General features: G+C 41.8%; 1 protein-coding gene across 3 annotated transcripts in view; it reads right to left on the reverse strand.

Annotated features, from left to right (window-relative positions):
- Window positions 1–26,920, reverse strand: part of RNF145 (ring finger protein 145) — a 59,631-nt gene that overhangs the window by 24,337 nt on the left and 8,374 nt on the right. For all 3 annotated transcript variants that reach the window (XM_053377140.1, XM_053377139.1, XM_053377137.1), the window contains exons 2-3: window positions 18,412–18,625; window positions 6,936–7,044 (exon numbers count right to left, since the gene is read on the reverse strand). In XM_053377140.1, the coding sequence (XP_053233115.1) occupies window positions 6,936–7,044; window positions 18,412–18,595 (293 nt within the window). In that variant the 5' untranslated portion in view covers window positions 18,596–18,625. The remainder of the gene's footprint in view (window positions 1–6,935; window positions 7,045–18,411; window positions 18,626–26,920) is intronic.

Genomic DNA, 26,920 nt, shown 5'->3' on the forward strand with positions numbered 1-26,920 from the left:
ATGCTATTTTCTGAGTTAACTTTCAACAAGTAATCATTCTCTCAAAGTGATTGATAGTGAGTGAGGAATCAGTCTATTCTAAAATATATATAGTAAGTAAAAGGTCACATGCTCAACTTGCAAAATCCAAGTTCAAATCCCAGCTGAGATCACTGACTATTAGATGGTCTTGGGCTACTCAGCCTCAGTTTTCCCTCTCGCAAAGAAGTTTTAAAAATATCCAAGATCACAGGTTTTCCTGGGGACGTAAACACTCTGCACAGCTGCTACTTGATGCTACAAAATGTTTACTGAGAATAATGATATGTGGGACTTACTTTTGGGTCATAATATTTAAGAGTGCAGATTTTTGTATAAAATTGATGTCTACGCCTTGGAATTACCAATGGGCTTCTACAACTGAAACAACAATCCACAGAATTGGTTGCAAGGATGAATGAGACTGAAAGGCATACCAATACCATGAAGAAACATAGATCAAGCCTATTAGTATATTGCATCTGATCTTTTTAGACTTCCCAACAGCAAAAATTGAATTATTATTTCAGCCAGAGCTACCAATGGAAAAGAGTAATACTGAAACTCTCTCAATTCTTGCCCCTGCCCGCCAGATCCTTTCTGCTAAACAGCTGCAATTCTACCAAATCTGCAATCTGAAGAGGTGCCAAGCTACATGTTGTTCCATGTTCCTTTTTGCTGATAGATTCCCTCCAGCCCTCCCTGTGAAGGGAAGCATCTAAAGGAGGCTGGAATCTTAAGCAGCAGAGCAGGCAAAAGATGCTGGTTAACCCTTGCCAAACCAGTCACCACCCCTCAAGCTGCTTTTTCACAAATGAGCAAAAATACAGGGGTCCTGGCATTCCCCCCTCCCGTAGGTAAAAATCAGGTTTAGGAAGTTATTTTGAAAGGGCAAAACAGACGATAGGGAAAGAAGTATTAAGGCAGTGATTTTGTGTGTGTGTGTGTGTGTGTGAGAGAGAGAGAGAGAGAGAGAGAGAGAGAGAGAGAGAGAGAGAGAGCGAGAGAGCGAGAGAGCGAGAGAGAGAGAGAGAGAGAACACACACAAACTGGTCTCCAAGGAGTGTGGCTCCCAGGGGGAACAGATGTGCTTGCAGAGGCCTCCTTAACATCTACAGGATCTCCTCCCCTGCTGCAATTAGCCATGAAAGAAGTATTCTACTGTAGTCAATAAAATAAAATAGGTTGCAGTATATGCTTGGCTGCCCTGTGTGTATGTAGTGCACACAACAGTTTCTCCAGTTTGCAGTTGTGTCTATGGGCCCAAAAAGGTTGGTAACCCCTGGATCAAAAATTCCCCAAAGTTCTTTTCCTTGGGAGAACAGCAGTCATGAAAACAAGATTGACGGGATCACATAAAATTTGTAGCTTGGGCCCAATTTTTAGAGCCGAATGTGAAATTTACAAGGCAAGTATGCAAAAAGAAAGCAAAATAACTGGTAATGGAAATTGAGGGAATAACTGTGAGTACTAAGTAAAAGAAACTCTGTCTCTATTTAGCAGAGGCATATTAATTTAGGAATTTTTATGTGGGCCTCTCTCTGATTCATTTATCCTTCATAGCCTTGTGCCTTAAGATACTCTTGGACTTAAGGCAGCGCTAATCATAAACAGGAAAAAAAAAGCCCACTCAAGCTGCAATGTTAGCTGGATAACAAATTCTTCTCTTTAACTCATTACAAACTATTTGCCTTCAGAGTTATGAAACTAACAAAATGAGTAATTCTCTTGTTATAAACATTTTAAAAATCTGCCGTAAAGTAGCAAGCCTGACACAGGTACGCGGAAGAGGTGTTTGAAGTGCTACAAGTAGGTGCAGGTTATGCTACAAATAGGTGAAGTGGCTCTCTTTAGTTTACAACCGGCAATTAAAATGCATGAGAATAAGCAAGGAATCTAAAGGACCGATACCGCTAGTACATTACGACCTTCTCCCTCCATCTTTGCTGCACACATTCTTCCCTTTTCTTGTCCAGCCATAGTATGTGATCTGTCACTCCGGAAAAAGTGCCCACCATGTTTCTTAAAAAAGATTAAAAAATAAAATAAAATAAAAAACAAACACCTTAATTTTAAAATGTGTGTACAGTGGTACCTCTGGATACGCACACCTCCGGTTGTGTATCCTTCAGGATGCGAACACGGCATTTTTCCAGGATGCGAATGCGGCATTTTTCCGGGTATTTTTCTGGGTTTCGCTGTGCACTCATGCACAGAAGCGCTATGCCTTGCGCATGAGCAGAAGCGGTCCCTCTGGTTGTGGAAACCTCAGGATCCGACCGGAGCTCCAGAACGGATCCTGTCCGCAACTGGAGGTACCACTGTATCCCACCCTTTGTATTGTTACTCCACAGATGGCTAACAGTAAGTAAGTAAGTAAGTAAGTAAGTAAGTAAGTAAGTAAAGGCTCTCTCAGGAATGCTTCTCAAGATGGATCCTTGCACACACACTGAACTAATCTCATTTAAAAACAAAAGACACATTTTAAGAAGCATTTCTGAACCCACATGCATGCATTCTTGGGCATACAAGAGACGTATTTGCAAGCTAGCAAGGATGAATTAATTATAGGCAACTGTGGTTTCTTTAGCCACATCAGATAATTCAACAGACACTTTTGTTACCTGTCTTCTCTGTTAAGGGCAAGTATCTACACAACTCCTTTCTAGCTTTCATATTATTACTGTCATCTTGGATTTGTATGTGCCATTGAAATGGCTGCATGGAGTAGAAAGTTTGGTAGCCTCTACCATATAATTTCCCCAAATTGTGGGTGTCCGATGCAACTTCTATTACTCCAGAACAAGAGTTTGCTCTGAGAAAACTCGTAACGTCATTTCATGAGTCAGGATAAACCTGGATTCCTATTCCTCCTATCACTTGATTATATTCTACTGTATCTCAAGAGCCACTGTACCAGTAATATATGCAAAGGGCTTTAAAAACTCTTAAAAGCACTATATAAGATGCTATGTATTAAGAAAAGAAATACTTTGCCCTGAAGCTACATTGTAATTATGAGCCAAGCTTTCAAAGGAATCCTCTAAGGATGTTTTCAATATAGTAGCAACTAAAATGCCATAATAATTAGCTAAGCAATAGCCCTGTTTATTAAACTGCTATTAGGGAGCACAGGAATAAATACAGAGATAAATCTGTAGAGCTTGCTTCATTAGTATTTGTTTTATTCTGCTGCGGCAAACAGGTTGCTGAATAACCTCATAGGGGGATGCACTGTATATGAAAAGAAACTACAGTAGCACATGAGGCCATGTCCAGAGATTAACAAATGAGTATATTACCACAATCCTGCCCTTTTATGCATGTAAGGATGTACACCTAATAGGAAGAGGCACTGCCAGGCCCCTATTAGTTTCCCTAAGGCCATGGGGTGATGGAGGCCTTGGAAGGCCAGTTTGCCCTCATCCTCATCCTACGACCTCTGGGAAGCAAACAAAGACCTTCCCTCTCTATTCAATGAATGATGTCGAAAATTTCCCTTGCTCTCACACACCACAGCCTGACCATTCAAGCTGCTAGTCTGCGATTATGTGGATGCTGTGCATTCTCTGGACACTGCATGACAATGAAGGAAACTTCTGTACCTGAGGCTTGTTTCAAGGTAACCAGAACAAAATGGGGAAATTATCCCTGAGCATAAAAAAGGTGAAAAGAATGTGAAGTACGATAAGTCATGCAGTTCAAAGCAATACAAAATGCAGTTGCTGAACTTTACTATTCCACATACATACATTGGGTAGGATCTAGATATGCCCTTCTGTTCATGGAAGGAACTCTGATTCAATGGAGGTTCCTACAGACAACCCGTACCCCACACCATCTCCCACACTTTTCTGGAGGATCCCACAACTTTCTGGAGCATCTTTGCAGATGATTACAGCTGGGTTGGCCAAAGTGGTGTCCTTCAGACGCTGCTGAATTACAACTCCCATCAGCCCCAGGAAGCACAACCAATGGTCAGGGATTACAGGAGTTGCCAGCCAACATTTTGAGGCTCACAAATTCCCCATCCCTAGCCAATGTGTATGATTTAAAGCCAGTGTACCTGGCTCTGTATACACAGAGTCACTGCCGAATCAATTTATCCTATAATAAAGGAGGAAAGGGCAGCATACATGTTGATATAGTAGCAGTAATGAAAGAAAAGATGCCAAAGTGAGCCTATACAGATCATGGAAAGCTTTGAGAAAGTTAGGAATGTATGGGGGGAAAGCTTGCTTGATGGGGAGATGGGAAACCGACTGACTACTGGATTATTGTAATTTGAACAAGATTCAGGCTCATGTATACTCTCTACCACCTCCTTTCATTTCTGAACAAGAAAATTATCTTCTTTGTTTACATGTCTCTACAATGTCCATTTGCTTTTCTCTCTCCAATTCCAAACCATCTGCTGGAAGAGAAATTCTGTTGTTTTTGGAAGCCAACATACTACTTTCTGGACATCATTTTAATACACCAGTTTCCACACTGCAGAACGCTGCAAGGAACTGGCTTCAATTCCACATTCTTTGCATTTCCCCCACAAAATCTCCAAGATGGCTCCTCTGCTAAAAAATAAATTTAAAAAATCAATGTCTGTGCTAAAGAGAATTTTTCTCCCTGAAGAAAACTTGCAGACACCATGGAGTCTTACTCTTCTTGATGCTTCACCCTCGGCTATCCAATGTCTAACTTTTTATTTCACACCCTCAAAGTCAATAAATTCCTTGCTGCAAAGCTAACTGGAAAAGTAATAAATATCTACAATAACTGTCACAGCAATGATTCTTTATGTTCTTGGCTACCTTCCTAGCTCCCCCTTCCCATATTTTGTCCACCGTAGGCTGAAAAGCTGAATCACGTTGTTGGCCCAGAATGCAGCTCAGATGGCAGAGGTTCAATAGCTGGATAAGGATGGCCCTGCATATCTGCCTGACACACATAAATATGCTAACACAGGGATGGGAAACAGGATCTGGCCAGCAGGCTGAACACTGAGCTTCCCCACACCCTGGAAGCCCACTTTTGTCAGGCGCTGGGTGGGTGCAGCTTTAGGAAAACAGCCTTGCAGGCCATATCAGAACCACTGTTAGGCCTCATTAGTTGTGCAGGCCGGAGGTTTCCCACAGCTGTGGTAACATGAAGGGAATGGTTTTTCTGCATTTTTAAATAAACCTTTTATTTGAAAACGTAAATGTGACCAAAAGTAAAAGCACAGTATTTTAAAAAATCTTCCATAGCAATGTTATACTTGACACTCAAAAGTGCACACGTTATTTCCCTTTTCTTTATACATGTAGGTAGGGCTTGCAGATTTCAGACAAAAGGAAGTGTTGTTGCCTGAGCTGAATATGCCTACTAACCCAAAGTCTGAATGTGAAGATGTGAATACATGGGGAGGGGGGAGGGAGTTAAAAGCCTGCAGAACTGAAGCAATTCCATACTGCGTAAAAAGACCACTTAATAGCTGTATTTGATGGGTGGTTGCTTTCAGAGATAACAGAGTTCCATAAATTGTGCCGCATTTAGTTGTATACAGTGGTACCTCGGGTTAAATACTTAATTCGTTCCGGAGGTCCGTTCTTAACCTGAAACTGTTCTTAACCTGAAGGACCACTTTAGTTAATGGGGCCTCCTGCTGCCACTGCTGCACGATTTCTGTTCTCATCCTGAAGCAAAGTTCTTAACCCAAGGTACTATTTCTGGGTTAGCGGAGTCTGTAACCTGAAGCTTCTGTAACCTGAAGCGTCTGTAACCCGAGGTACCACTGTATTGAGGTAATAAGCAATCCTTCAGCTGTTATGTCCATATCTGGTCCTTCAAAGATGGTTAGAAACAAAAATTGTATGTGTGATGGTTTATTTAAATACTTTAAACATTTCCTCTGACACTGCACTCCAGACCTCAAAGACAGGGTTTTGGTTTTGATGCTGTTAAAATTGGGTTTTTTTTCACGACTGTCTTTTAAAGGTGTGATACTGTTATTTTTAGTTTTGCATTTTACATGTTCTCAGCCACTTTATATGTAAATGCACGTGCGCACACACCCACACCCCTTACATATCTAGGTATGATAAGGGATCCATTACAACCCAATACAGTACAGGATTGTGTTTCAAGTCTCAAGACTCATTCCAGGCTACAACTAAAGTCAACAGAAAGGTTTCTCATTCATTCCTTGGGAAAACTAGTGTTTTACTAGGATCTGAGTTCAAATCTCCATTCTCCTACAAAGCTCAATAGGTGAGTTAGGTCAAGCCACTGGTGCTAATTTAAACCTGCCCCTCTTTTGTGAATAGACAAATGGGAGTGGGGACCATATGCATCAAGATCCTTGGAGAAAAGCCATAATATAAACTACAAGTATAGTCAGCAGAATAGAGTGGGAGGCAGATTTCAGAAATTCCCCCTCTAAGAGAGCCAGTGTGGGGCAGTGGTTAAGAGCGGTGGACTCGTAATCTGGTGAACTGGGTTCGATTCCCTGCTCCTCCACATGTAGCTGCTGGGTGATCTTCGGCTAGTCACACTTCTCTGAAGTCTCTCAGCCTCACTCACCTCACAGAGTGTTTGTTGTGGGAGAGGAAGGGAAAGGAGAATGTTAGCCACTTTGAGACTCCTTCGGGTAGTGATAAAGCAGGATATCAAATCCAAACTCTTCTTCTTCTCTCCTAAATCTGCTCTAGAGGATTGGGGAGGGACTTCTAGAGAAGATCTGTGGAGGGTTGAGTTCTGGAGGTGGGGAAGGGGGATTGTCAAAAACTGATCTCCCTCACTTTCTGTCAGTGGACAGTCACCACTGGCTACTACCTTCTATAAATACATAAATGGAATAAATAACGCATTTGGCAAGTGGAAGTTATTGGCAAAAAACTCATGAAATGCAAAGCTTACAAGGGTGGTGAGACAACTCTTACCTGGATATCTGATGACCAGCATACAGCAACAGTGCAGTTAGAAAATACAGGTAGAGTTGAACCAGGTGTTGTCTGGGTAAGGTTAGGAGCACAACACTTAAGATGTAACCTGGAGAAGAAATGGAAATAATTTCACAGTTAAGTCCATGGACTTCTAAAGAATGATATTATTCATTTCTTTTAAAAGTGAATTTAAAGGTACCACTTTCTGCATTTTTAAAAAACAAAAAAGCAGGTGTTATGGCTAGAGCCATAGCAAATCAAGAAAAAGACATTTAATCTTAGAGAGGTCAACTGATCCACAAAACGTCAGCTATGAAGCCCAGCTAGGTAATATAGTTGTCACATAGGGCAGAATCTCACTGGTTTTTCTGGTCCTGTTGCTCCAGTGAAGGTACCTATTAGCAGAATAGGAGGGGGAGGCTATTTTTTCAAAATCCCCCACCTCCTGCATCCCCCAGAACAGGCACCCTCATTCTGTTCTGGAGGTTTGGGAGGCTGTCCAGAACAGATTTTCAGGAGGCACGGTGCAAGGGAGAGAGAGAGAATTGACAAAAGCCCTTCAACTTCATGAAATCCAATCACAGAATCTCTCCCATGCAGTTTGGCCCAACAAAACCAAGCAAAATAATTGCAAGCTGAACATAAGCCAGCACTGCGAAGCAGCTTATAAAAAAGAACATAATGCCGTCTTGGGCTGAATTAACAGAGGCAGATCGAAACAGTTCCACTCTATTCTCTGTTTGTCGGAGTGCATCTGGAATAATGCACACAGTTCTGGGCAACACATTTAAGAACGTTAACAAACTGGAGCATGTCTAGAGGAGAGCAATTAGGATTGTGGTAGTGGAGAGGGTCTGGAAACCAAGCCCTATGAGGAACAGCTGAAGGAGATGCTTATATTGAACGTGGAGGAGGAGGAGAAGGGGAGACATAAAAGCATTCCCTTCAAATATCTAGAGTGCTGCCATGCAGAAGATGAAACATGTTTCTTTTCTGCTCTAGAGGGCATAAAAGAACCAATGGGTTGAAATTGTGGTGAAGCAGATTTCAGATACAATTGTGAGCAGAAACCTCCTAACAGTAAGCTGCCTTGGGAGGTGGTGGACTTCTTTAAGTGTATTTAAGCAAAGGCTGGACTCTTCTGTCAATGATGCTGTAAGCTGCATTGCAGAACCCTAATGGAAAACAGGGCTGGTTTAGATTACCTCCAAAGTACTTTGCAATGCTATGATTCTAATGGTTAGGGAGGTAAGAATGTTCCTTTGCAATTTATCATACAGTCCCTCATTACTACTCTCAAACAACAGTAAACTCATTGAGGAGACAGCTGATGGTGCACCCTTAAGAATACTTTATCATGGAAAGCAACCAAGGAATCAATACTTCAATTCAGGCTCTGAACGTTTGCTTATTCTATCAATTGGGGCTCTGAACACTTGCTTATTCTGAGTAACAGCAGCAGAAGTGGTCTATTCACTCACTAAGCAAATGACATTCTTCATTTGTCGTAATAAAAGGAGGTGATCGACATAACTTTGCTGTCAGTCAAAATGTTCAGGAAAAATAAGTCAGAAATCAACGCTGAAATAGGGAAAGACGTTTCAGTCTTTTAGATATAGACTAAGATTTTCCTTTAACAAAAGAAAAGGAATCACCAATGAAGTACCAGTTTCTCAATGTTTTGGTTTTCTGAAGACCTGTGTTTTACATGGCTCCCTATCACATTGGGCATGATCCTGATTCCCCACCCAACACTGAATGTGTGGGGGTCGCATGCAGCTGCTGTATGAGAAAGGCTTTCACAGCAGTTCACATATTAAGCCACAAGCAGTGTTGTACTTTTCTGAAAAATTTTAATCGGGGAAACTTTTAGAAAAAATTGCCTTGGAGAATATTCATTTTGCATCAAATATTTTCCGAAATCCTAGAGACTGAACCCGTTCAGAATGCTTATTTTACTCTCTCAGTCTGTCTCTTGCTCTCTTTTAGTAAGGAAAGCTTTTTTAAAAAAGTATTTGCAGTTGGTATTCATTCACATTGCTACCAAGGAACTAATGAAATGGAAAATTTTCTGGTGGGGGAAAAAAGCTACAGGAAGTTTTCCCATTTTGGAAAATTTTCCACATAATGTTTTCCATCCCACATCACCGGCTGCAAGTAAGACAATGCCATGAGCAAGAGCTCTCTAGAAAAGGCAGCCCCAACAGCACAAACCTTAAAATGCTGGAACTGATAGGCAAAAATAGAAGAGTCAAGGTCACTGCAGCTACAATACTGCTGCTTATGAGCTTACCAATACCTCAGCATTCACTCTGATTTTATGATTGCGGTAACCACTAAAAAAAAAGCACCTTGCAGATTTCCATTTTTTTCCTGCAAAAGCCTCATCTCTGGCCAATGTGCATTTTCATAATCAGCAACTTTGGCATCCTAAAATGATCAATGCAGTATGTGGGACATCCTGTAAACAACTGAGAATTTTACATCCCAGTGGCTAAACATTCAGAGATAGAATGGGCTGGTACTCTCTGTGGAAAGACGGGGATTCTGAGAGAAACTGGAATGTGCACCTATATTGCAATCCCTATCCTCACTAATGTAAATGTTCACTAGCATCTCCAGGTTTCTAATCCACCAGCTGCTTAGCAAATCAAGGCCCTGGTGATCAAATAAAGTGTGTGATCACTGAAATGTCTGTAAAATGCTTCTCTCACATAATCATTGCCATTAGATCAGCTGAAGGTTGATATACACACTTTAAATGCAGGCACACAAACACAAGCCAGCATGTTAGTAGCACAACACACTGTGCAAGTTTCCAACTTTAAGGTAGTACTATTCCAGAAATGGCCAAATCACAGGCTGAAACACCCTAAGCAGGGTTGAGGAACCTGTGACCCTCTGAAGACCACAAGATTGGTAGCAGGTTCAAAGGCATGGAAATAATAAGTAGTAAAGTACTAGTTATAGATCCAGGGCAACCACCAAGCACATGAGCTTTAGCACATCTCTTTGCACCAGTAACATATGAAGGAGGATACTATCCTTGAGAAAAATGCATGACTAAGGTTTTAGAGAAAAATTTAACACCGATTGAAAGAGAGAGGTTTCAGAATGAGACAGGTTTAACCGTGGTCAAGAAAGTGAAATATTTGGGGATTAACATGACAGCAAAAAATGGGAACTTATTTAAAGATAATTATGAAAAATGTTGGACGGAAGTGAAAAAAGATTTAGAAATTTGGTCAAATTTGAAGCTTTCCTTGTTGGGTCGAATTGCAGCTATAAAGATGAATGTTTTGCCTAGAATGTTGTTTTTGTTTCAAACATTGCAGATTGTGGACAAAATGGATTGTTTCAAGAAGTGGCAGAAAGATATTTCTAGATTTGTCTGGCAGGGCAAGAAGCCCAGAATAAAATTTAAGATATTAACTGATGCAAAGGAAAGAGGCGGATTTGCCCTGCCAGACTTTAAACTTTATTATGAATCAGCAGCATTCTGCTGGCTAAAAGATTGGCTGCTTCTTGAGAACACAGACATTTTGGACTTAGAAGGTTTTAACAACGTTTTTGGTTGGCATGCATATTTGTGGTACAACAAGGTTAAAGCACATAAAGCATTTAAAAACCATATTGTCAGGAAAGCATTGTTCAATGTTTGGATAAGATAGAAAGATTTATTGGAAAATAAAACCCCAAGGTGGTTGTCACCAATGGAAGCGAAGGCTCAGAAAAAGCTCAATATGGAGGCCAAATGGCCGAAATATTGGGAAATTTTGGAACAGGAGGGAGATAGACTAAAACTGCAGAGCTTTGAGAAACTAAAAAACAAAGTGTGAGATTGGCTACACTATTATCAGATAACGGAGGCATATAATTTGGACAAGAAAATTGGCTTCCAGGTGGAAAAATCAAAATTAGAAACAGAACTGTTAGAACCCAAAACTAAGATTTTGTCAAAGATGTATAACTTGCTGTTGAAATGGAATACTCAGGATGAAACGGTGAAATCTGCTATGATTAAATGGGCACAAGATGTTGGACATAACATTATGTTTGCTGACTGGGAACAGTTGTGGACCACAGGTATGAAATTCACGGCATGCAATGCCTTAAGAGAGAATATTATGAAAATGATATACAGGTGATACATGACCCCAGTCAAGCTTGCAAAAATATATCATTTGCCCGACAATAAATGTTGGAAATGTAAAGAAACTGAAGGTACATTCTTTCACCTTTGGTGGACGTGCCCAAGAATTAAAGCTTTCTGGGAAATGATCTACAATGAAATGAAAAAGGTATTTAAATATACCTTTCTGAAGAAACCAGAGGCCTTCCTTCTGGGCATTGTCGGCCAATTGGTGCCAAAGAAGGACAGAACGTTTTTTATGTATGCTACAACAGCAGCAAGAATACTTATTGCAAAGTATTGGAAGACACAAGAACTACCCACTTTGGAAGAATGGCAGATGAAGGTGATGGACTATACGGGATTGGCAGAAATCACTGGCAGAATCCGAGACCAGGGAGAAGAGTCGGTGGAAGAAGATTGGAAGAAATTTAAAGATTATCTACAGAAATATTGTAAAATTAATGAGTGTTAGAATGATGTTGGATTGAAATTAAGTGGTTTCCAGCTGTAATGTTTTAAGAGAATATGAAAAAAAAGGATTATAAATAGGTAATAATATAATGGTAAGGATTTGCTGAACTAACAATTTGGGGTGGAATACAAAAAAGGGAGGTATGAGGAGGTCCGGGAAACAAGTTAAAAGAAAATAAGTAATTGAAAATGTATGTGTGGTTTTTTTTTTCTTAAAAAGTTTCTCTATTCTGTATTTTTGTTATTCTGCTTTTTCTTTTTTTATTTTATTGCAATATTATAAAAAATCTTAATAAATATCTTACAAAAAGGGAAAAAAAGAAAAGAGAAAAATGCATGGACTCCATATAGGGGAATATGAAAGAGCTTGTTCATTGTTCCATACAGGTACATAACTTTGCATATCACACCAACGTGCAAAATCACTTGCACCTTGTCAGTAGCATTTCTCCCAGTGTTAAAAGCCATTTGAAGTTAGCAGCAGCAACAAGGTGAACATAGTTCTTATCAGGCTCGGTCTGCAGTTTCAAGTGAAAGTGTTTATCTTCAGTAAACAGTGTCCACTGTTGGCCTTATACAGCCCCTTATCCATGCAGCTACGGCCAGGAATCAGTATCTATTCTGGAGGACAAATGCAGGCATGAAAGACTAATGGCAACGCTATCATTAGTCTTGATCTAATGAGGAACTTGATTATGCAGCCTATCCAGGAGGATCTGCTACAGCGAGTTCCCTGTGGGAAACTTGGTTTCACAGCCAATTCGGTAGCCTTGAAGCTACATTCTATCAGCTGCCAAGCAGTGACTTCAAACCTGCTTTCTCTGCAAGGATTGGGCACACGGTTAAGTTTGCCACAGAGAACTCAGTCATGCAGCTGATCCAGCTGCATCTCTGCATGTGTATGGTTTGGGGAAAACAGTTTCATGGGTCAAACTGGGACTGTGCTAGGCTAAATTATTGGCTGGAGGTTCCACATCCCAGCTCTAATTACTCAAACAGACGGGTCTTAACCACTGTACTGCACAGCTTTGGCTACAAAGAGAATATACTGGCTAAGCTATGCAGTACAGCGGTACCTTGGACGTCGAACGGAATTCCAAAACGAACCAAAGTGTGGCTTTCCAATTGGTTGCAGGAAGCACTTGTAGCCAATCGGAAGCTGCGGAAGTTGTGTCGGATGTTTGGGTTCCAAAGAACGTTTGAAAACCGGAACAATCACTTCCAGTTGCCAATCGTTCGGGAACCAAAGTGTTGGACTCCCAAGGCGTTTGAAAACCAAGGTACGACTGTACAGCCATCTCTTTCAATTTCCTCCACAACAGCTGAAGCAAGAATGACACAATGGTCCAGTTCACATGTTGCGTCCATTATGTCTCAATTGCGGCCACTACTAGATGACTAATATGTGTGAAAACTGGCTCAGAGAACACCACTATCCCCTTAGGCACTTCCCTTACAAAAGGACTTAAGTAAGTAGGTGATAGGCCCACCCTGTTAACTAATTGTGTCGTGAAAAACCCTCACTTAACATGCTCCACTCTGCTCTTTCTCCTGTGTCTGAATGATCCATGCATGCATTTCAGCAACCACTAAGGATGGAAGAGGGAATGGATGCAGACCGCACAGCAAGTACTGAATGCAAGAGGATAGCTTTAGCCCTCATGTGCCTTCTCACTGTATTAAGTAACTAATTTTCTGCAAGGAACTCAAGATAGCAATTGATCACCACACAAAAACTTCCCTCCCACTGCGTGATCACAAAGAGACGCAAGGCAAGTCATAAGATTATGGGTTCACTTAAAAATAGCTACACTTCCAAAATAGAACATTTGAAAATTAGATCTGTCACTCAGGCACTAATGTCGGCCTGAGCATGAAGGCACACTATGAAGAGGTCTGTTATAAGTGCTTAACCAAAACTACAACCTGCTCTTTCCCCCTCTGCATTTCAGTGCCGGGATGTGATCATGGCCTCAAGTGTGCTCTTTGACTTTGTGCCATAGAAGTGAATGGCTGTTGAATGTGCCTGGGGATGCTATTAATGTGACAGCAAAAGCCTCTCTGGGGAAAGGCAGCATATCACAGCAGCCAGAGGACAGAGGTGAGAGAAGCAAAAATCAAATGAATGGTGGGAGAAAGATAGGTAGGGGACTCTGTTATTTATAAAGCAAGGCTTTCTCAGCCCATGCATTTCTGAAGCAGTGACAGATTTACACTAAGCATCAAAATTCTGCACTCACGTTAACAGGCAAATCCAATTTCCAACTATCTACTTTGGGGCAGGGCAGCTAGCATAATACTATGCAACCTGGATGTTCTTAAGAGAGGAGAGGAATAATATCCAACTGACTGCCTATTACTTGATGGTATTTGACAGAAGTCAAGAAGTTAACCACTTTGCACTTCCACCGGCATCTGTTTCGTTTCTAAGGCCAATTCTAAGTGCTGGCTGTGACCTAGAAAGCCTTACATGGCCTGGGTGCCTCAGGACCTAAAGCAACAGCGGGGAACCTAGCCCATGGCCCTAATTAGCCTTGGCAGGCCTCTGGATTTGGCCTGCAAGGCCATGCTGAGCAATCCACACCCACCTCCCCGTCACTTGGTGTCATACATTGTCAGGTGCAGAGATCCACTGTCAACAACAAAAAGAGATTCAACATATATATGATACCACCGGACAGCTTCAGACGGCAACGTATTTGTGAACATTTATTATTGTTTTGCTAACACTGGAAACAAATATTTTGATAGTACTTTGCTTATAGTAGTAACCTTTTAAAAACCACTTCCCGGTTTGTAATGCAAACCTCATTTTGTCCTTGCATTTTTTAAAAAAATGTTGCTTCACTGTATTCTCTTTTCCCATTCAGATTCTTCCCCCCAAGCCACTCAGGATGGTATAAATGGTTCTTCCCCCATCCCCCAATTTAGTTCTCACAACAACTCTATGAGGTTGAAGCTGAGAAAAAGCGAGTAGCTCAAAATCACCCATCAAGTTTCACGAGAGATCGGGGAGTTGAACTCAGGGCTCCCAAGTCCTAACACTGGTAAGCACCTGTAATGGTTCTAGGGGTTGCTCGTGCGTAAGCCGGTGCTTATCTCCCCGGCTGGGTGCAAACACCTGGCTGGGTTGCCAAAGTGAACCTTTTCTGTCTGGACAGCCACTTACCCGTGGCTGACTCAATCGGTGGCAGAATCCGTCAGTGGGCGTTTCTTAAACTTCTTCCAGCAAAGAAGCTCTTTGACGCCTAGTCTCCTCCTACTCTCTCTGCGCGGAAGCCTTCTGCGCAAGGAGGGCGTGGGCAACGGAGGACCCCTACTCTCCCCGCTGGTCCCAGGCAAGGAGTCATGGGACTGCCTCGCCGCTTCCCCCATCTGCCCCTCTTCTCCACTTGTGCTACGCTGATTCTCTTCCCCAGAAGATGGGCTGCTTCTCCCGATCCCTGGACGCTCTCTGGAATCCCTCTGGCTTTTGCTCTCTCCCTCCGGCACTGATGGCAGTTCCCTGACAGCACCCTTTATCTATACAGTGCAAAATCAACTCGGCCTGCTCCCACAATAGCTAACAACTGTACTGTCTTACAATTAACTTAGATATAAACAGTCAGAAGTCAACTAACTATCCGTTTTGGTGCGGAGTGGGGTTTGGGCTGTTTTTCTTAAGTATATTTTCTCCATAGCTCTGCAAGGCGTACGCCCAGCTTCCGCAAGTCAAAAAGACAGGTTGCAGGCTGTAATCTGTGGTGAAAATCAGTATGCTGCAGGCAGTAGACATGTACGCAGATCATTATCACCCCACCTGCAATCATAGGATTAAAACGGAACTACTACTAGCGCAAACAAAGCAACACTTTTATCACATGTACTCTTAAGAGGGCAGAATGAGCAACTGGCAATAGCTGGACTTCCCTTATTTTCTGGGACAGGTTTTACAAGGAAGGATTGCCAAGCACAATGGAAGAAGTGTATGCCAACAATCCTCTGGAAAGCCCCAACGTGGTTCACCCAGAAACCCAATATGCAGCTCAGAAGCACCAATCTATAACGAACCTCATTCTCACAAATATGGCTAAGGCAGCAACATTATGAACTCTTTACTCATCTCTGTAGCTGTCAGAGGGGGCGCTTTCTCCCAAGTCCATAAAGCGTAACAATTTATCTGACCATTACATCTGGTTGTGTCACGCTGACTTTGGCATTCTTACTAGGAATAGCCAGTGGTTGCATTAGGCTGAAGAATCAGAGACCTCCCACATATCAGCCTTAGAAAATGCCAGAGGGATAAACAGTGTATAGCAGCTTAAAAGGAAAGTGCCTCTATTTCTTTACATAGATCTAAGATATGGTAGGTTCATTATCTGAAAGTACCATTGCTGGAGCTAAAAGCAGATCTGGGTCTGGTTAGCACCTGGATGGGCAATTGCTCAGTAACCCTGTGTACGGTCCTGAGCTCTACTGAAGAAAGGTAGGATTATCAGTGAATTAAAGGAATTTTCTTATTTTTCCTATCTAGCATCCTATCTAGCATCAGCTTAGCATCTGCACTACAAGCTATTTTTTATATCTACATAATTTTATTTGTAACATTATTTGTATGCCACTCTTGTCCGTGTACATCTTAGGCATATGAATGAAATGGGGGAGGGAGAGAGTACATATATAAAAGACATCATGTGGCAAAGATTATTATTTAAAAATCTAGGCCGCTTATGACAGTTTACAAACATCAATATGAATGACCATCCAACCAATGAAATCATTTATACTAAAATCAAATAGCAGCGACCACCCCTCTCTCAGTGAAATATTTCTCGATCTTATGAAACGTCCTTTCTTGCTGCTTAATATCCTCCAGGGGTGAGCAGTGCAGTCAACATGGTCTGAAATATCTGAATCTGAATCTCTGCTTGTTTTATACTAATAAAAACAAGGGCATGGTACTAGCATAAATGAAAGTATTTTCCCCTTTGATGTGTTGGGAAGTAAGGCAATGAATCTGACTTGATGGTACAGGACTTGATGGTACAGTAGGATTACAAGATACAGTGGACCCTCGGGTTACGTGCCGCTCTGGATACATAATCTTCGGGTTGTGAAAGCGGCAAACCCAGAAGTGTATTCTTCCGGGTTCCGCCACTCGCGCATGTGCAGAAGTGCTCTGTGTGCCTCTGGTTATGGATTTTTTGGGGTGCACACGGACCCCCAAAATGAATTAAATTCATAACCAGAGGGTCCACTGTACCTTAAAAAGAGCTCAGTCAGTTAAAACATAATTATTTTAAAACAATAACAAACAACAACAACAGACCAAGTATATGTTGTTCAGCTCTTCCATCAAGCTAGATGGTGAACAAAACAAACATACCGTATTTTTTGCTCTATAAGACTCACTTTTTCCCTCCTAAAAAGTAAGGGAAAATGTGTGTGCGTCTTATGGAGCGGATGCAGGCTGTGCAGCTATCCCAGAAGCCAGAACAGCAAGAGGGATCGCTGCTTTTGCTGCGCAGTGATCCCTCTTGCTGTTCTGGCTTCTGGGATTCAGAAATTTTTTCTTCTTGTTTTCCTCCTCCAAAAACTAGGTGCTTCTTATGGCCTGGTGCATCTTACAGAGCGAAAAATACGTTAATTTACATTCTCTCTCACACACAATTACAATCATTGGTGGGGTGGGGGACAGTGGAGTACAGCTCAATGGTTCCAACCCCTCTTCTGTGTCCCCATCACCACTTTCCACACAGTGAAGGGGGAAGGTCTGTTCTCCATGTGCAGGCTCCTCTGCATGATTTAGAACCCTGCCACAGTCAGGGGAAGTGCCTGAGTAGGGCTAGTGTATTTCTGATACACAGGTACGAAGTGTGCCAGAGTTTACAAAATGCACAAGTGGCTCCATCAGTTGTCAAACGAACTATCCTATGGGACCACCTTGCCCTGCAACTGCACTCCTCAGATGGGGCATGAGAGTATCACACGCCCCAGAGGTGCATGTAGCTTACACTAGAAATCAAGCTTTAAGTGTTATGGCCCCAGCCCTCTGGAATCAATTATCCGCTTAAATGAGGCACCTAATGTCACAATGTTTTGGCGCCTACTGAAGACATTTTTACTCAAGAATGATTTCCCCGAGGGGTGACCCAGTCACTTATGGAATATTAATTGCATATGTGGAGATATGGGCAGCATTTGTATTGTACGTTTACAACACTATTATACCACTTTAACTGTCCTATCTTCCCCCAAGGAATCCTGGGAACAGGCATTTGCTAAGGGTGCTAAGAGTTGTTAGGAGACCTCCTATTTCCCTCACAGAACTGTAATTTTTAGAGTGGTTTGACCATCAGTCCTTCTTCCCAGGAAACCCTGGGAATTGGGAGGCAGCCATGACTGTGCTCTTGCACCTGGTCCAGAAGGTGCAGCCGGTGCAAAATGCAACTCCCAGGAACATCCAGCTTAACACATATTATATTGGTGTTGAAAGATCTGCTCTGGCTACTGACCTAAATTCAAGGTTGTGTTGCTGACACAACTTGGGACCTATACCACTTGGGACCAGGATGCCTAGCAGACTGCCTCCCAGTACAGACCGAGTCAATATTTAATACCTTCTGAGGGCACCCTACTGATTTTTCACTTGCTGACAATATGGAAGCAGGCCTTCTGGTGCCAACACCCACCCTCTGGAATGCCTTTCCTCAGGTAATTCAAGAGCCAGAGGAAGTAATGATTTTAAACGCCTATTAGCAACCCAAACCTCTCTATTAATACACTGACTATCATCAGATGCTTTGAATACACTGAGAGAGGTTTTGCTTCAGGCAGAATGCAGAACTAGCAGGGAATAAATGCTCTGGCCAGCCAATGCATACTCACCCACATAATGCATATTGAGAGCCAAGTACTTGTACTGGAAGAGGGGGTTGTTGTTGAGGCTACTTCTTTGGATCTGCTGGAAGAAGGAACTGACATCCCATCTGTACAAGACGTCCAAAAGCATGATGCTTGGGACCCGCAAGGCCACATTTAACATTGCTTCCAACTTCTCCTTGGCAGCCATTCTGTTCCTTATCAATGGATGGGTAGCAGACTGTAAAGAGCAAAAGACAGCATTGTTAGGCACACCAAAGGATCCACAGCATTAGAATTTATGAAGCTGTCTTGTACAGAGTGAGACCACTGGCTTACGTGCCTCGGTACTGTTCACGCTGACTAAGTAGATGGAAGTTTGATGGTAAACATTTTTCACAAAGGTGGGCTACAAATCATAAAAAAGCACCCCCAATTTCACCACAATGCATTAAGCTGCAATGTTTTCACCATTTTGTACTCACTCACATTTATTTTAGATTTGGGGGAAGCTTAACTTCAGATTCAAAATAAACCAGCTACCCTTTAAGTTTGGACTCTTTTTTACCATTTCAGTTGCTCCATATAAAGTCTTTAAAGCATGTTAAAAGGGTTGTTGAAGCAGGATATTTTCTACAGTTTCACATTTTAGTAATGTTTGTATGATTCGTTGGAGCAGGATTGGACAAAAGACCTGACATAAAATAGGTGAAGTCTTCTAGGCCGCTTTTAAAAACAGGGTTTGCTCCTTGTCAAACTTTTCCCCTATTTTAAACAACATTAAAGCCTTCCTTTTTCACACCACCCAAGGCTATGTTGGACGGTGATATGTATGATAAGCAAACACACACTGATCTGGTTGCACATAACAGTAAACCATGGTTTGTATATCAAAAACCAAGTTAAACATGGCTTGTCGACCCCAGGGAATCTAATAAACCATGGATTGTTTCTGCAAAGCTTGTTTTGTTTCCCAAATGCCTCATGCCTTTGTAGCTTTTTGAGCAACTGTGGTTGTTGGCTAAACAAACCATGATTAGGGAAAGGTGCTCAATTTGCACATAGAGGCATGCCATTGGCCCATACACTAACTTATCATGGCTTCAGAACATCGTTTGACGGCAATAAACAAAGTATAGTTATGCTTCTGGGCAGCATTCGTACATCACACTAAGCCGTGGGTTGCTGAACTTTTTTGTCTCAAGGGCCACATGCAACATTGGCCAACATACACACCCCAGGGGCCACATTCTAGTGCTGGATGTAGCTATCACACACTATCACCATGTAGACTGACACACAACCAGCTACTGTACTAAGCCATGGTTTAAAAAACCCAACTATGGCTACAAATCTTAGTGATACTGAACACTGGCAGACACACACATGGAAAGCTGCTGAAGTGATGTCTGCTCACTGAGTCAATTTGAGCTCAGCTGTTATATGACTAAACAACACCCTTTTAATAACTGAACTCAGTCTGGGCATAAAGCCTCAAAACTTTGATCTGTGCTATATTCTATTTGAACTTTTAAAAATGCAAGTAATGCATCTGATATTTGATGGACTGACCAGAGGTGCTGTGTAGTCACCAAAGAGATGACAGTATGAACTGGGAGAACTGCATAAAGTGCCCTTCTGTCAATGTAGCTTTCAGCGCTCACAGTCACTTATTGTCAACAGATAGGCTCTGTTGTATGAGAAGGACACTGCATTACTGCTCAGTCGGGTGAAGGCTTTCAATTGAGATGTCGGTTAACCCAACGCCTACAAACCTATAATTGCAGTTAAGTCTTTTTCAGCGCATAGTTTGCATAGCAGTAGGCTGACTGTACTTGTTTTTTCCTACATAAACCACAGACACAGACAGCTAAATGTACCAATTATTCTTAACCAAAGAGAAGACAAAGTAGTAACCCATTAAACAAGGAGAAAGGTGGTAACGGGAGTTTTCAAAACAATGTGATATCAAGAGACGTCACAATATCAAGATGCTAAGCCAGGGGCAAGCTTATTTAAGTCATAGATGGTGTACTAAAAAACTATTATTATTGCAATTAATTTATTAACTGCATTCTAAAGCAGTGTCGCAAAGTGATCTACACATAAGATAATTAAAAACTAGTGTTCCCACAGTCCATTGACAGACTTTGAATTTACAAATCAAAAGTGCACCCTCAGGATCACTGAATATCTAAGGCAGGGATAGCCAACATGTTTTCCTTCAGATGTCGTTGAACTCCTATCATGCCTGAACATTTGCCTTGCTGCTTGAGGCTGACGGGCATTCTTGCCCAACACCATCTACAAGGCACTATGTTTGATACCCCTGATCTCAAGGCTTAACTGGTCTGTGTTAAACTGCTTAAAACTTCCTTTGGAAATGTGATGAGGTATGAAAATTATTATAAAATAAATAAATATGTGATCCTAATCACACACAAAGGAAGTGACAGTGGATCAGACCAAGATCCAACTAGCTCAGTATTGTTTATGAATCTGAGGAACCAGTAGGTGGGAGGCGATCCACTGGTAGTTCATGGTCCCTTCTTTCCACCTACCCCTGCTATAGACCCTTTTGGATTGTGGTGTGGATTCTGTTAGCAAAGGACACTGTTGGCACAGTTCTATGTCCCACTTACTTTCTTGCAATCCCCTGTTTTCAGAGCACTGTTTTAAAAAACAAGTTCCACTTAGGTGTGGATGAGTGGACAGTTTGGAAATTATGTGCATGAATACAACAAATGAAGGCTAAACCAGCCATTGGGATTGAATACTTACAAAAGGGAAGAACAAAATCTATGCACGGCATGGATGAGCAACAGGCAGATGGATAAATTGAGAAGTGGAATGGTAATAGTCAGGCCTTATTGTACCAGCCCAAGTTACCATTTCAGTCATAAAAATAATCCAACTGAAAATATGGTTCAAATGAAAGAATAGAAGAGATGGGTGCGGAGAAAGAAGATAGCCTACTATCTAATAACACCCATTTATTAAGCCAGTAATTGCAGAATTTTCTCCATTACAACAACATTTCACATTTCTAAGATCAAGCCTGCAGATTGTTGCCTTTACCACAAAACAGAGCTAAATCAACTCTAACCCTGGATACATTTTAGTAAGGCATGAAAGAATTCTAGCACATCTAACAGATAAGGATTATGTTTTGACAACCTGATTAGTTTATAAAGGTGTCATGGGAATCAAGCAGAAAATAATACGATAGTGCCATAAAAACAGGATCTCTAACGATGTGTGTGAGTTGCTTTTCAAGGCTGAAAATCGGTATACATAAGCAGGACCAGGAATTTAGTACAACTGAGGACTAATGAAATCTGCAATAGTCTTGTAATAAAAACAAGAAACTCGGAAATAAACCTTCTTGCAAGAGAGAAATCCATATAAACCAGGCATGACTGGAAATCATCCATAAAAACTGCAATGTGAGTTAATATTGCCAGAATCAAAGCATTTGACAAGATTGATAGGCTGCTTGATAAGACAAAAACCTCTAAGCAGTTTGCATAAAATACTCACAGGGCAGGCTACCTGTACAACTCAGAGGCGGCTGCTCACCCACGAAAGGTGGGTAAGGAAAAGGTGGTGATTGCTATGAACACACTTATGTAGCAGGCAGGAGAATCGTAGAAGATTGGAGAGAAAGATGAAAGGCAGCAATTTAACACAACAAAACTGAATACATGATGTTATACAACAGCAACACTACTACAGTATCTTGGAACTGTGTGTCTGTGTGTAAAGCATGCAGCTCCTTTAAATGGATTGTGCAAGAAAGCACAGCTGATCTTGCCAACATTTCAACCTGTGTCCACTTCAGTTTTATAAGGCTCGTTAATATCTAGGTTTAGGAAAGGCTTTCCAAAAGAGTTTCATAGATCTGCTTCGGCCTCAGAATACCATTAGGACGGTAGTCCCAGCCACCAAAACATTAATCCACAGCTAGATACACTGTCGTGCCAGTGGTCGGAGAAGAAGAATTGATGAGAAGATTCAGATATGACGTCCCTTCAGTTATGAACAACAGTCTATTGTACGGAGCTGCCTGCGATATATAACTGCATATAGCAAACAAGCGAGAGCACACCCTGCTCGCTCTCAAGACGAGTGCTTTCAAGTATTCGCCTCTCCGGTTTAGTTCAGCAGCCTGGCACATCATGCAAACATACTTCAATAACATCTTGGTAATGTGCGCCCTCTAAAACTCAGAAGGAAGAAGGGCTAATATTAAACACATTCAGTGCCATGTTTCTAGAAAAAGAGGTGCTGGAACCCACAAGGAAAGCCTGCCTCCCTTGTTCTCTTGTAATGAGGTGCCGGGACTGAGTTCCGGTGAGTTCCGGCTGTAAAAAAAGCCCTGAACATATTGTACTTTGTTTTATCATTTAATACAACTGCCAATCTGGAAATTAAGCTAACACAGAAAGCAACGAGCAGTTATTCTTCCCTTAAGAAAAAATACCAGTGTATTATTAATATGTTTTAAACATATTTTTATAAAAAAATTAAGCCTACCCTGATTGAACTTCTCTCTTACACAGGCTTTTGTGAATTCACCAAAGAGAAACCTGGCAAAGCCATTTCTTGTTGATTCTATGTCAAGATTCTGTTCCAACCTGCAACACCAATTCTTGCAAAATTACTGTATTTTCCCATGTATAACACGACCCCGTGTTTAAGACAACCCCTATTTTGGGGGGGCTCCAAATTAAGAAAATGGGGGGGAGATTGCCCAGAGTTGTTGAGCATTTTTGGGAGGGGGTTGCCCAGATTGCCAAAAATTGCTCAGCAGCCGCCAATCACCTGCCCAATTGCCACAGCAGCAGCCAATTAACAACAGGGATTGCCACAGCCACCAATCACCCAACCAATCGCCGCTGACAATCTCCTGCTCGCGGCTGCAACCGATCGCCCGTCCCGTCCCCCCGCACTATCCATGTATAAGACGACCCCCAATTTTTAACATTATTTTATAATTAAAAAGTTGTCTTATAGACAGAAAACTATGGTAATGTACAGTATCTCCCGGTTATAGTTGTTCAATAATTTCCTCCCACTTACAGGCTGTATTAATAGAGATAGTATTAGAAAAGCCACAACCATTCACTTTAACCAATAAAGTAAAATACTTCTGATTTACAAAACATGAGGAAGTTAAAGCTGCTCATTGCCCTCAAAGTGCAGGAGGAGCATTTGATGAAACAGGCAAGGTCTTTGGAGTTTACGATTACGCAAAGGGAACAAGGGGAGCCAATGCCTTGCGATTCCTGTTCTTCCTAATTGCGGTCTTGTGAGAAAAAGCCCTTTTGCATCTCCCACAGCAGGGAGAAGATACCAGCCAAACATTGTCAAAGAACAGCCAAGGCAAGACAAAGAGAGAGAGAGAGAGAGAGAGAGAGAGAGAGAGAGAGAGAGAGAGAGAGAGATTAAAGTCTCTTTTCTTTTTTGTTAAAAAAAAAAGTTTGTGCTTTACAGGCCTGATATTATGCTAATTAAAATGCTTATGGGAACACATAACACTGTGAAATGAAAATAATTTTTATTTTAAAAATAGTAATTATTGTAGTTTTCAGCAAGAATAGGCAAAGTTTTTTTTTAATTCACTGCCAAGTTCTTCTCTTCATTGTGAAATATTTAGGGATCAGCCTACGGTTGCCATTTGTTTTTCTCAAATAAAAAAATGTAAAACTAAAATAAGATGACTGTAGCTGGTTTTTTTAAAAAAAGCAAGTTTTTAAAAGGCAATCATGCTAAGTAGCAGTGGACTAGTTCAAGTATTACCATCATCCTCAGGTCATGATGGCGTATTTCGCAATGTTTGGCCATACTTAACTACCGTATTTTTCCGTGTATAAGACTATGTTTTTTTCTTTAAAAATTATGCTTAAAAGTAGGGGTGGTCATGGATAGTGTATAGTGCAAATTTCTTAAATTTGAGTCCCCCCAAGTAGCGGGCATATTATACATGGGGGTGTCTTCTCCACGGAAAAATATGGTATGTTTCTAATGGACCGGTGAGGTAACCCTACAGATGAACACAACATTGGTTTATATTAAGATGTGTGGTGTGGGGCAGGAGTGGACAGAAGGTAGATCAGGATCTACTGCTGGCTCTCTGAGTGATTTGCCACTTAGCAGGCCAGCAGGAGCACTGGCAGTGCCCACCTGGCACTCCTGCTAGGGTACCAATCTCCCCACTGCCTCTCCCCCCCTGGTGAGCAGCAGTGATGCCACTTTCCGGAGGCCAGGTGTACGGCAGTGACCCTCCCCATCAGCTGCTCCTGGGTCGTGGGCTAAGGTCTTCTCCACAACTTCATAGCTGGCCCTTTTCACTGGAGATGCCACAAACTGAACCTGTTGCCTGCACACTCACAAAGACAAGGATTCCTCCTGGCCACTGGAAAGCAAAGAAGAAGAAGAAGAAGAAGAAGAAGAAGAAGAAGAAGAAGAGGAGGAGGAGGAGGAGGAGTTTGGAATTGATATCCCGCTTTATCACTACCCGAAGGAGTCTCAAAGCGGCTAACATTCTCCTTTCCCTTCCTCCCCCACAACAAACACTCTGTGAGGTGAGTGGGGCTGAGAGCATTCAGAGAAGTGTGAGTAGCACAAGGTCACCCAGCAGCTGCATGTGGAGGAGCGGAGACGCGAACCCGGTTCCCCAGATTACGAGACTACCGCTCTTAACCACTACACCACACTGGCAAAAAAGCAGTTTTGACTATTGTGGGGTTTATACAAAATGGTATCAACAATAGGAACGCTTCTTTCTGTATGCAGTGCACCCTGGAAAATAATCATACTGCTAAACCTCAGGTGGAAAGTAAGTATTGTGTGCACCAACACTGTAGTTAAGGGCTTGTCAGAATTTCCACTGGAACCCACCCTGTAGTTCATCGCAGTACCTGAGCAATTTCCAAATGATATCAAAGTGGGATTGTTAAGGGTTCACACAGAAAGGCATGGCAAGCAAGCTATGCGTTTTGAAAGATATCGACTATTTTGTGTGTGAAGCTGTGGAAAACACAATCTCCAAAAGTATTCCACCGCCCGAGTTAATATAAATTAAGTTCTTAGCTACAGCAGCCAAGATTCTATCTACAGAAGGGTGCTCTTCCCAGCTTCGTTGGCAAATGGATTAAAAACATGCAGACAATCGCAATGAAAACAGCATGGCACCACCATGAATAAGGATGGTTCAATTTTCAATGCAAGTTTATTGTTCTAGCCAAAGGCCATGGCAAACCCACAGAAAGAGTGGCAATAAAACAATACAGATCATACATCGAGAATATGAGCCAACATCCATGATGTAAGAGAGGTTATCGGAGACACCAAGAAATTCAAATCCAATTTGATTTCAAATGTATAACCTTTGAATCACTGTAACAATTTATAGTGATTTTATCCAACACTTTTTTCCTTTTTTTGCAGCGAGTGCATAGAGGGTCACTCTGTGTGTTATGAAGCTATTATTGTCACTCAAAAGAAACCAAACCATTTCTGCCGGGTTGTAGCCCATGACCCTGAAATTAAGAGTCCCACACTCTACCGACTGAGCTACCCTTAATGTTTTTACTTTACAATCAGTCTGATCATTTTTGAAGGAGATACCAGGCATATACAGGTGAAACTCGGAAAATTAGAATATCGTGGAAAAGTTCATTTATTTCAGTAATTCAACTTAAAAGGTGAAACTAATATATGAGATAGACTCATGACATGCAAAGTGAGATATGTCAAGCCTTTATTTGTTATAATTGTGACGATCATGGCGTACAGCTGATGAAAACCCCAAATTAACAATCTCAGAAAATTAGAATATTAAATGAAATCAGCAAAACAAGGACTGCAAATAGAGCAATATTGGACTTCTGAGAAGTAGAAGCATGCATATGTACTCAGTACTTGGTCTGGGCCCCTTTTGCATCAATTACTGCCTCAATGCGGCGTGGCATGGATGCTATCAGCCTGTGGCACTGCTGAGGTGTTATGGAAGACCAGGAAGCTTCAAAAGCAGCCTTCAGCTCTTCTGCATTGCTCGATCTCATGTCTCTCATCTTTCTCTTGGCAATGCCCCATAGATTCTCTATGGGGTTCAGGTCAGGCGAGTTTGCTGGCCAATCAAGCACAATAATTCCATGGGCATTGAACCAGGTTTTGGTACTTTTGGCAGTGTGGGCAGGTGCCAAAGTCCTGCTGGAAAATAAAGTCAGCATCCCCATAAAGCTCATCTGCGGAAGGAAGCATGAAGTGCTCCAAAATCTCCTGGTAGATGGCTGCGTTGACCCTGGACTTAATGAAGCACAGTGGACCAACACCAGCTGATGACATGGTTCCCCAAATCTCTTTTCTGATGAGAGCAGCTTTTGCATCTCATTTGGAAACCAACGACCCAGAGTCTGGAGGAAGAATGGGGAGGCACACAATGCCAGATGCTTGAAGTCCAGTGTGAAGTTTCCAAGGTCTGTGTTGATTTGGGGAGCCATTTGGCCCCAGTATTAGAAACTGAGATATA

The sequence above is a fragment of the Podarcis raffonei genome, chromosome 2 (assembly GCF_027172205.1).
Source record: "Podarcis raffonei isolate rPodRaf1 chromosome 2, rPodRaf1.pri, whole genome shotgun sequence".
Taxonomy (NCBI): Eukaryota; Metazoa; Chordata; class Lepidosauria; order Squamata; family Lacertidae; genus Podarcis; species Podarcis raffonei.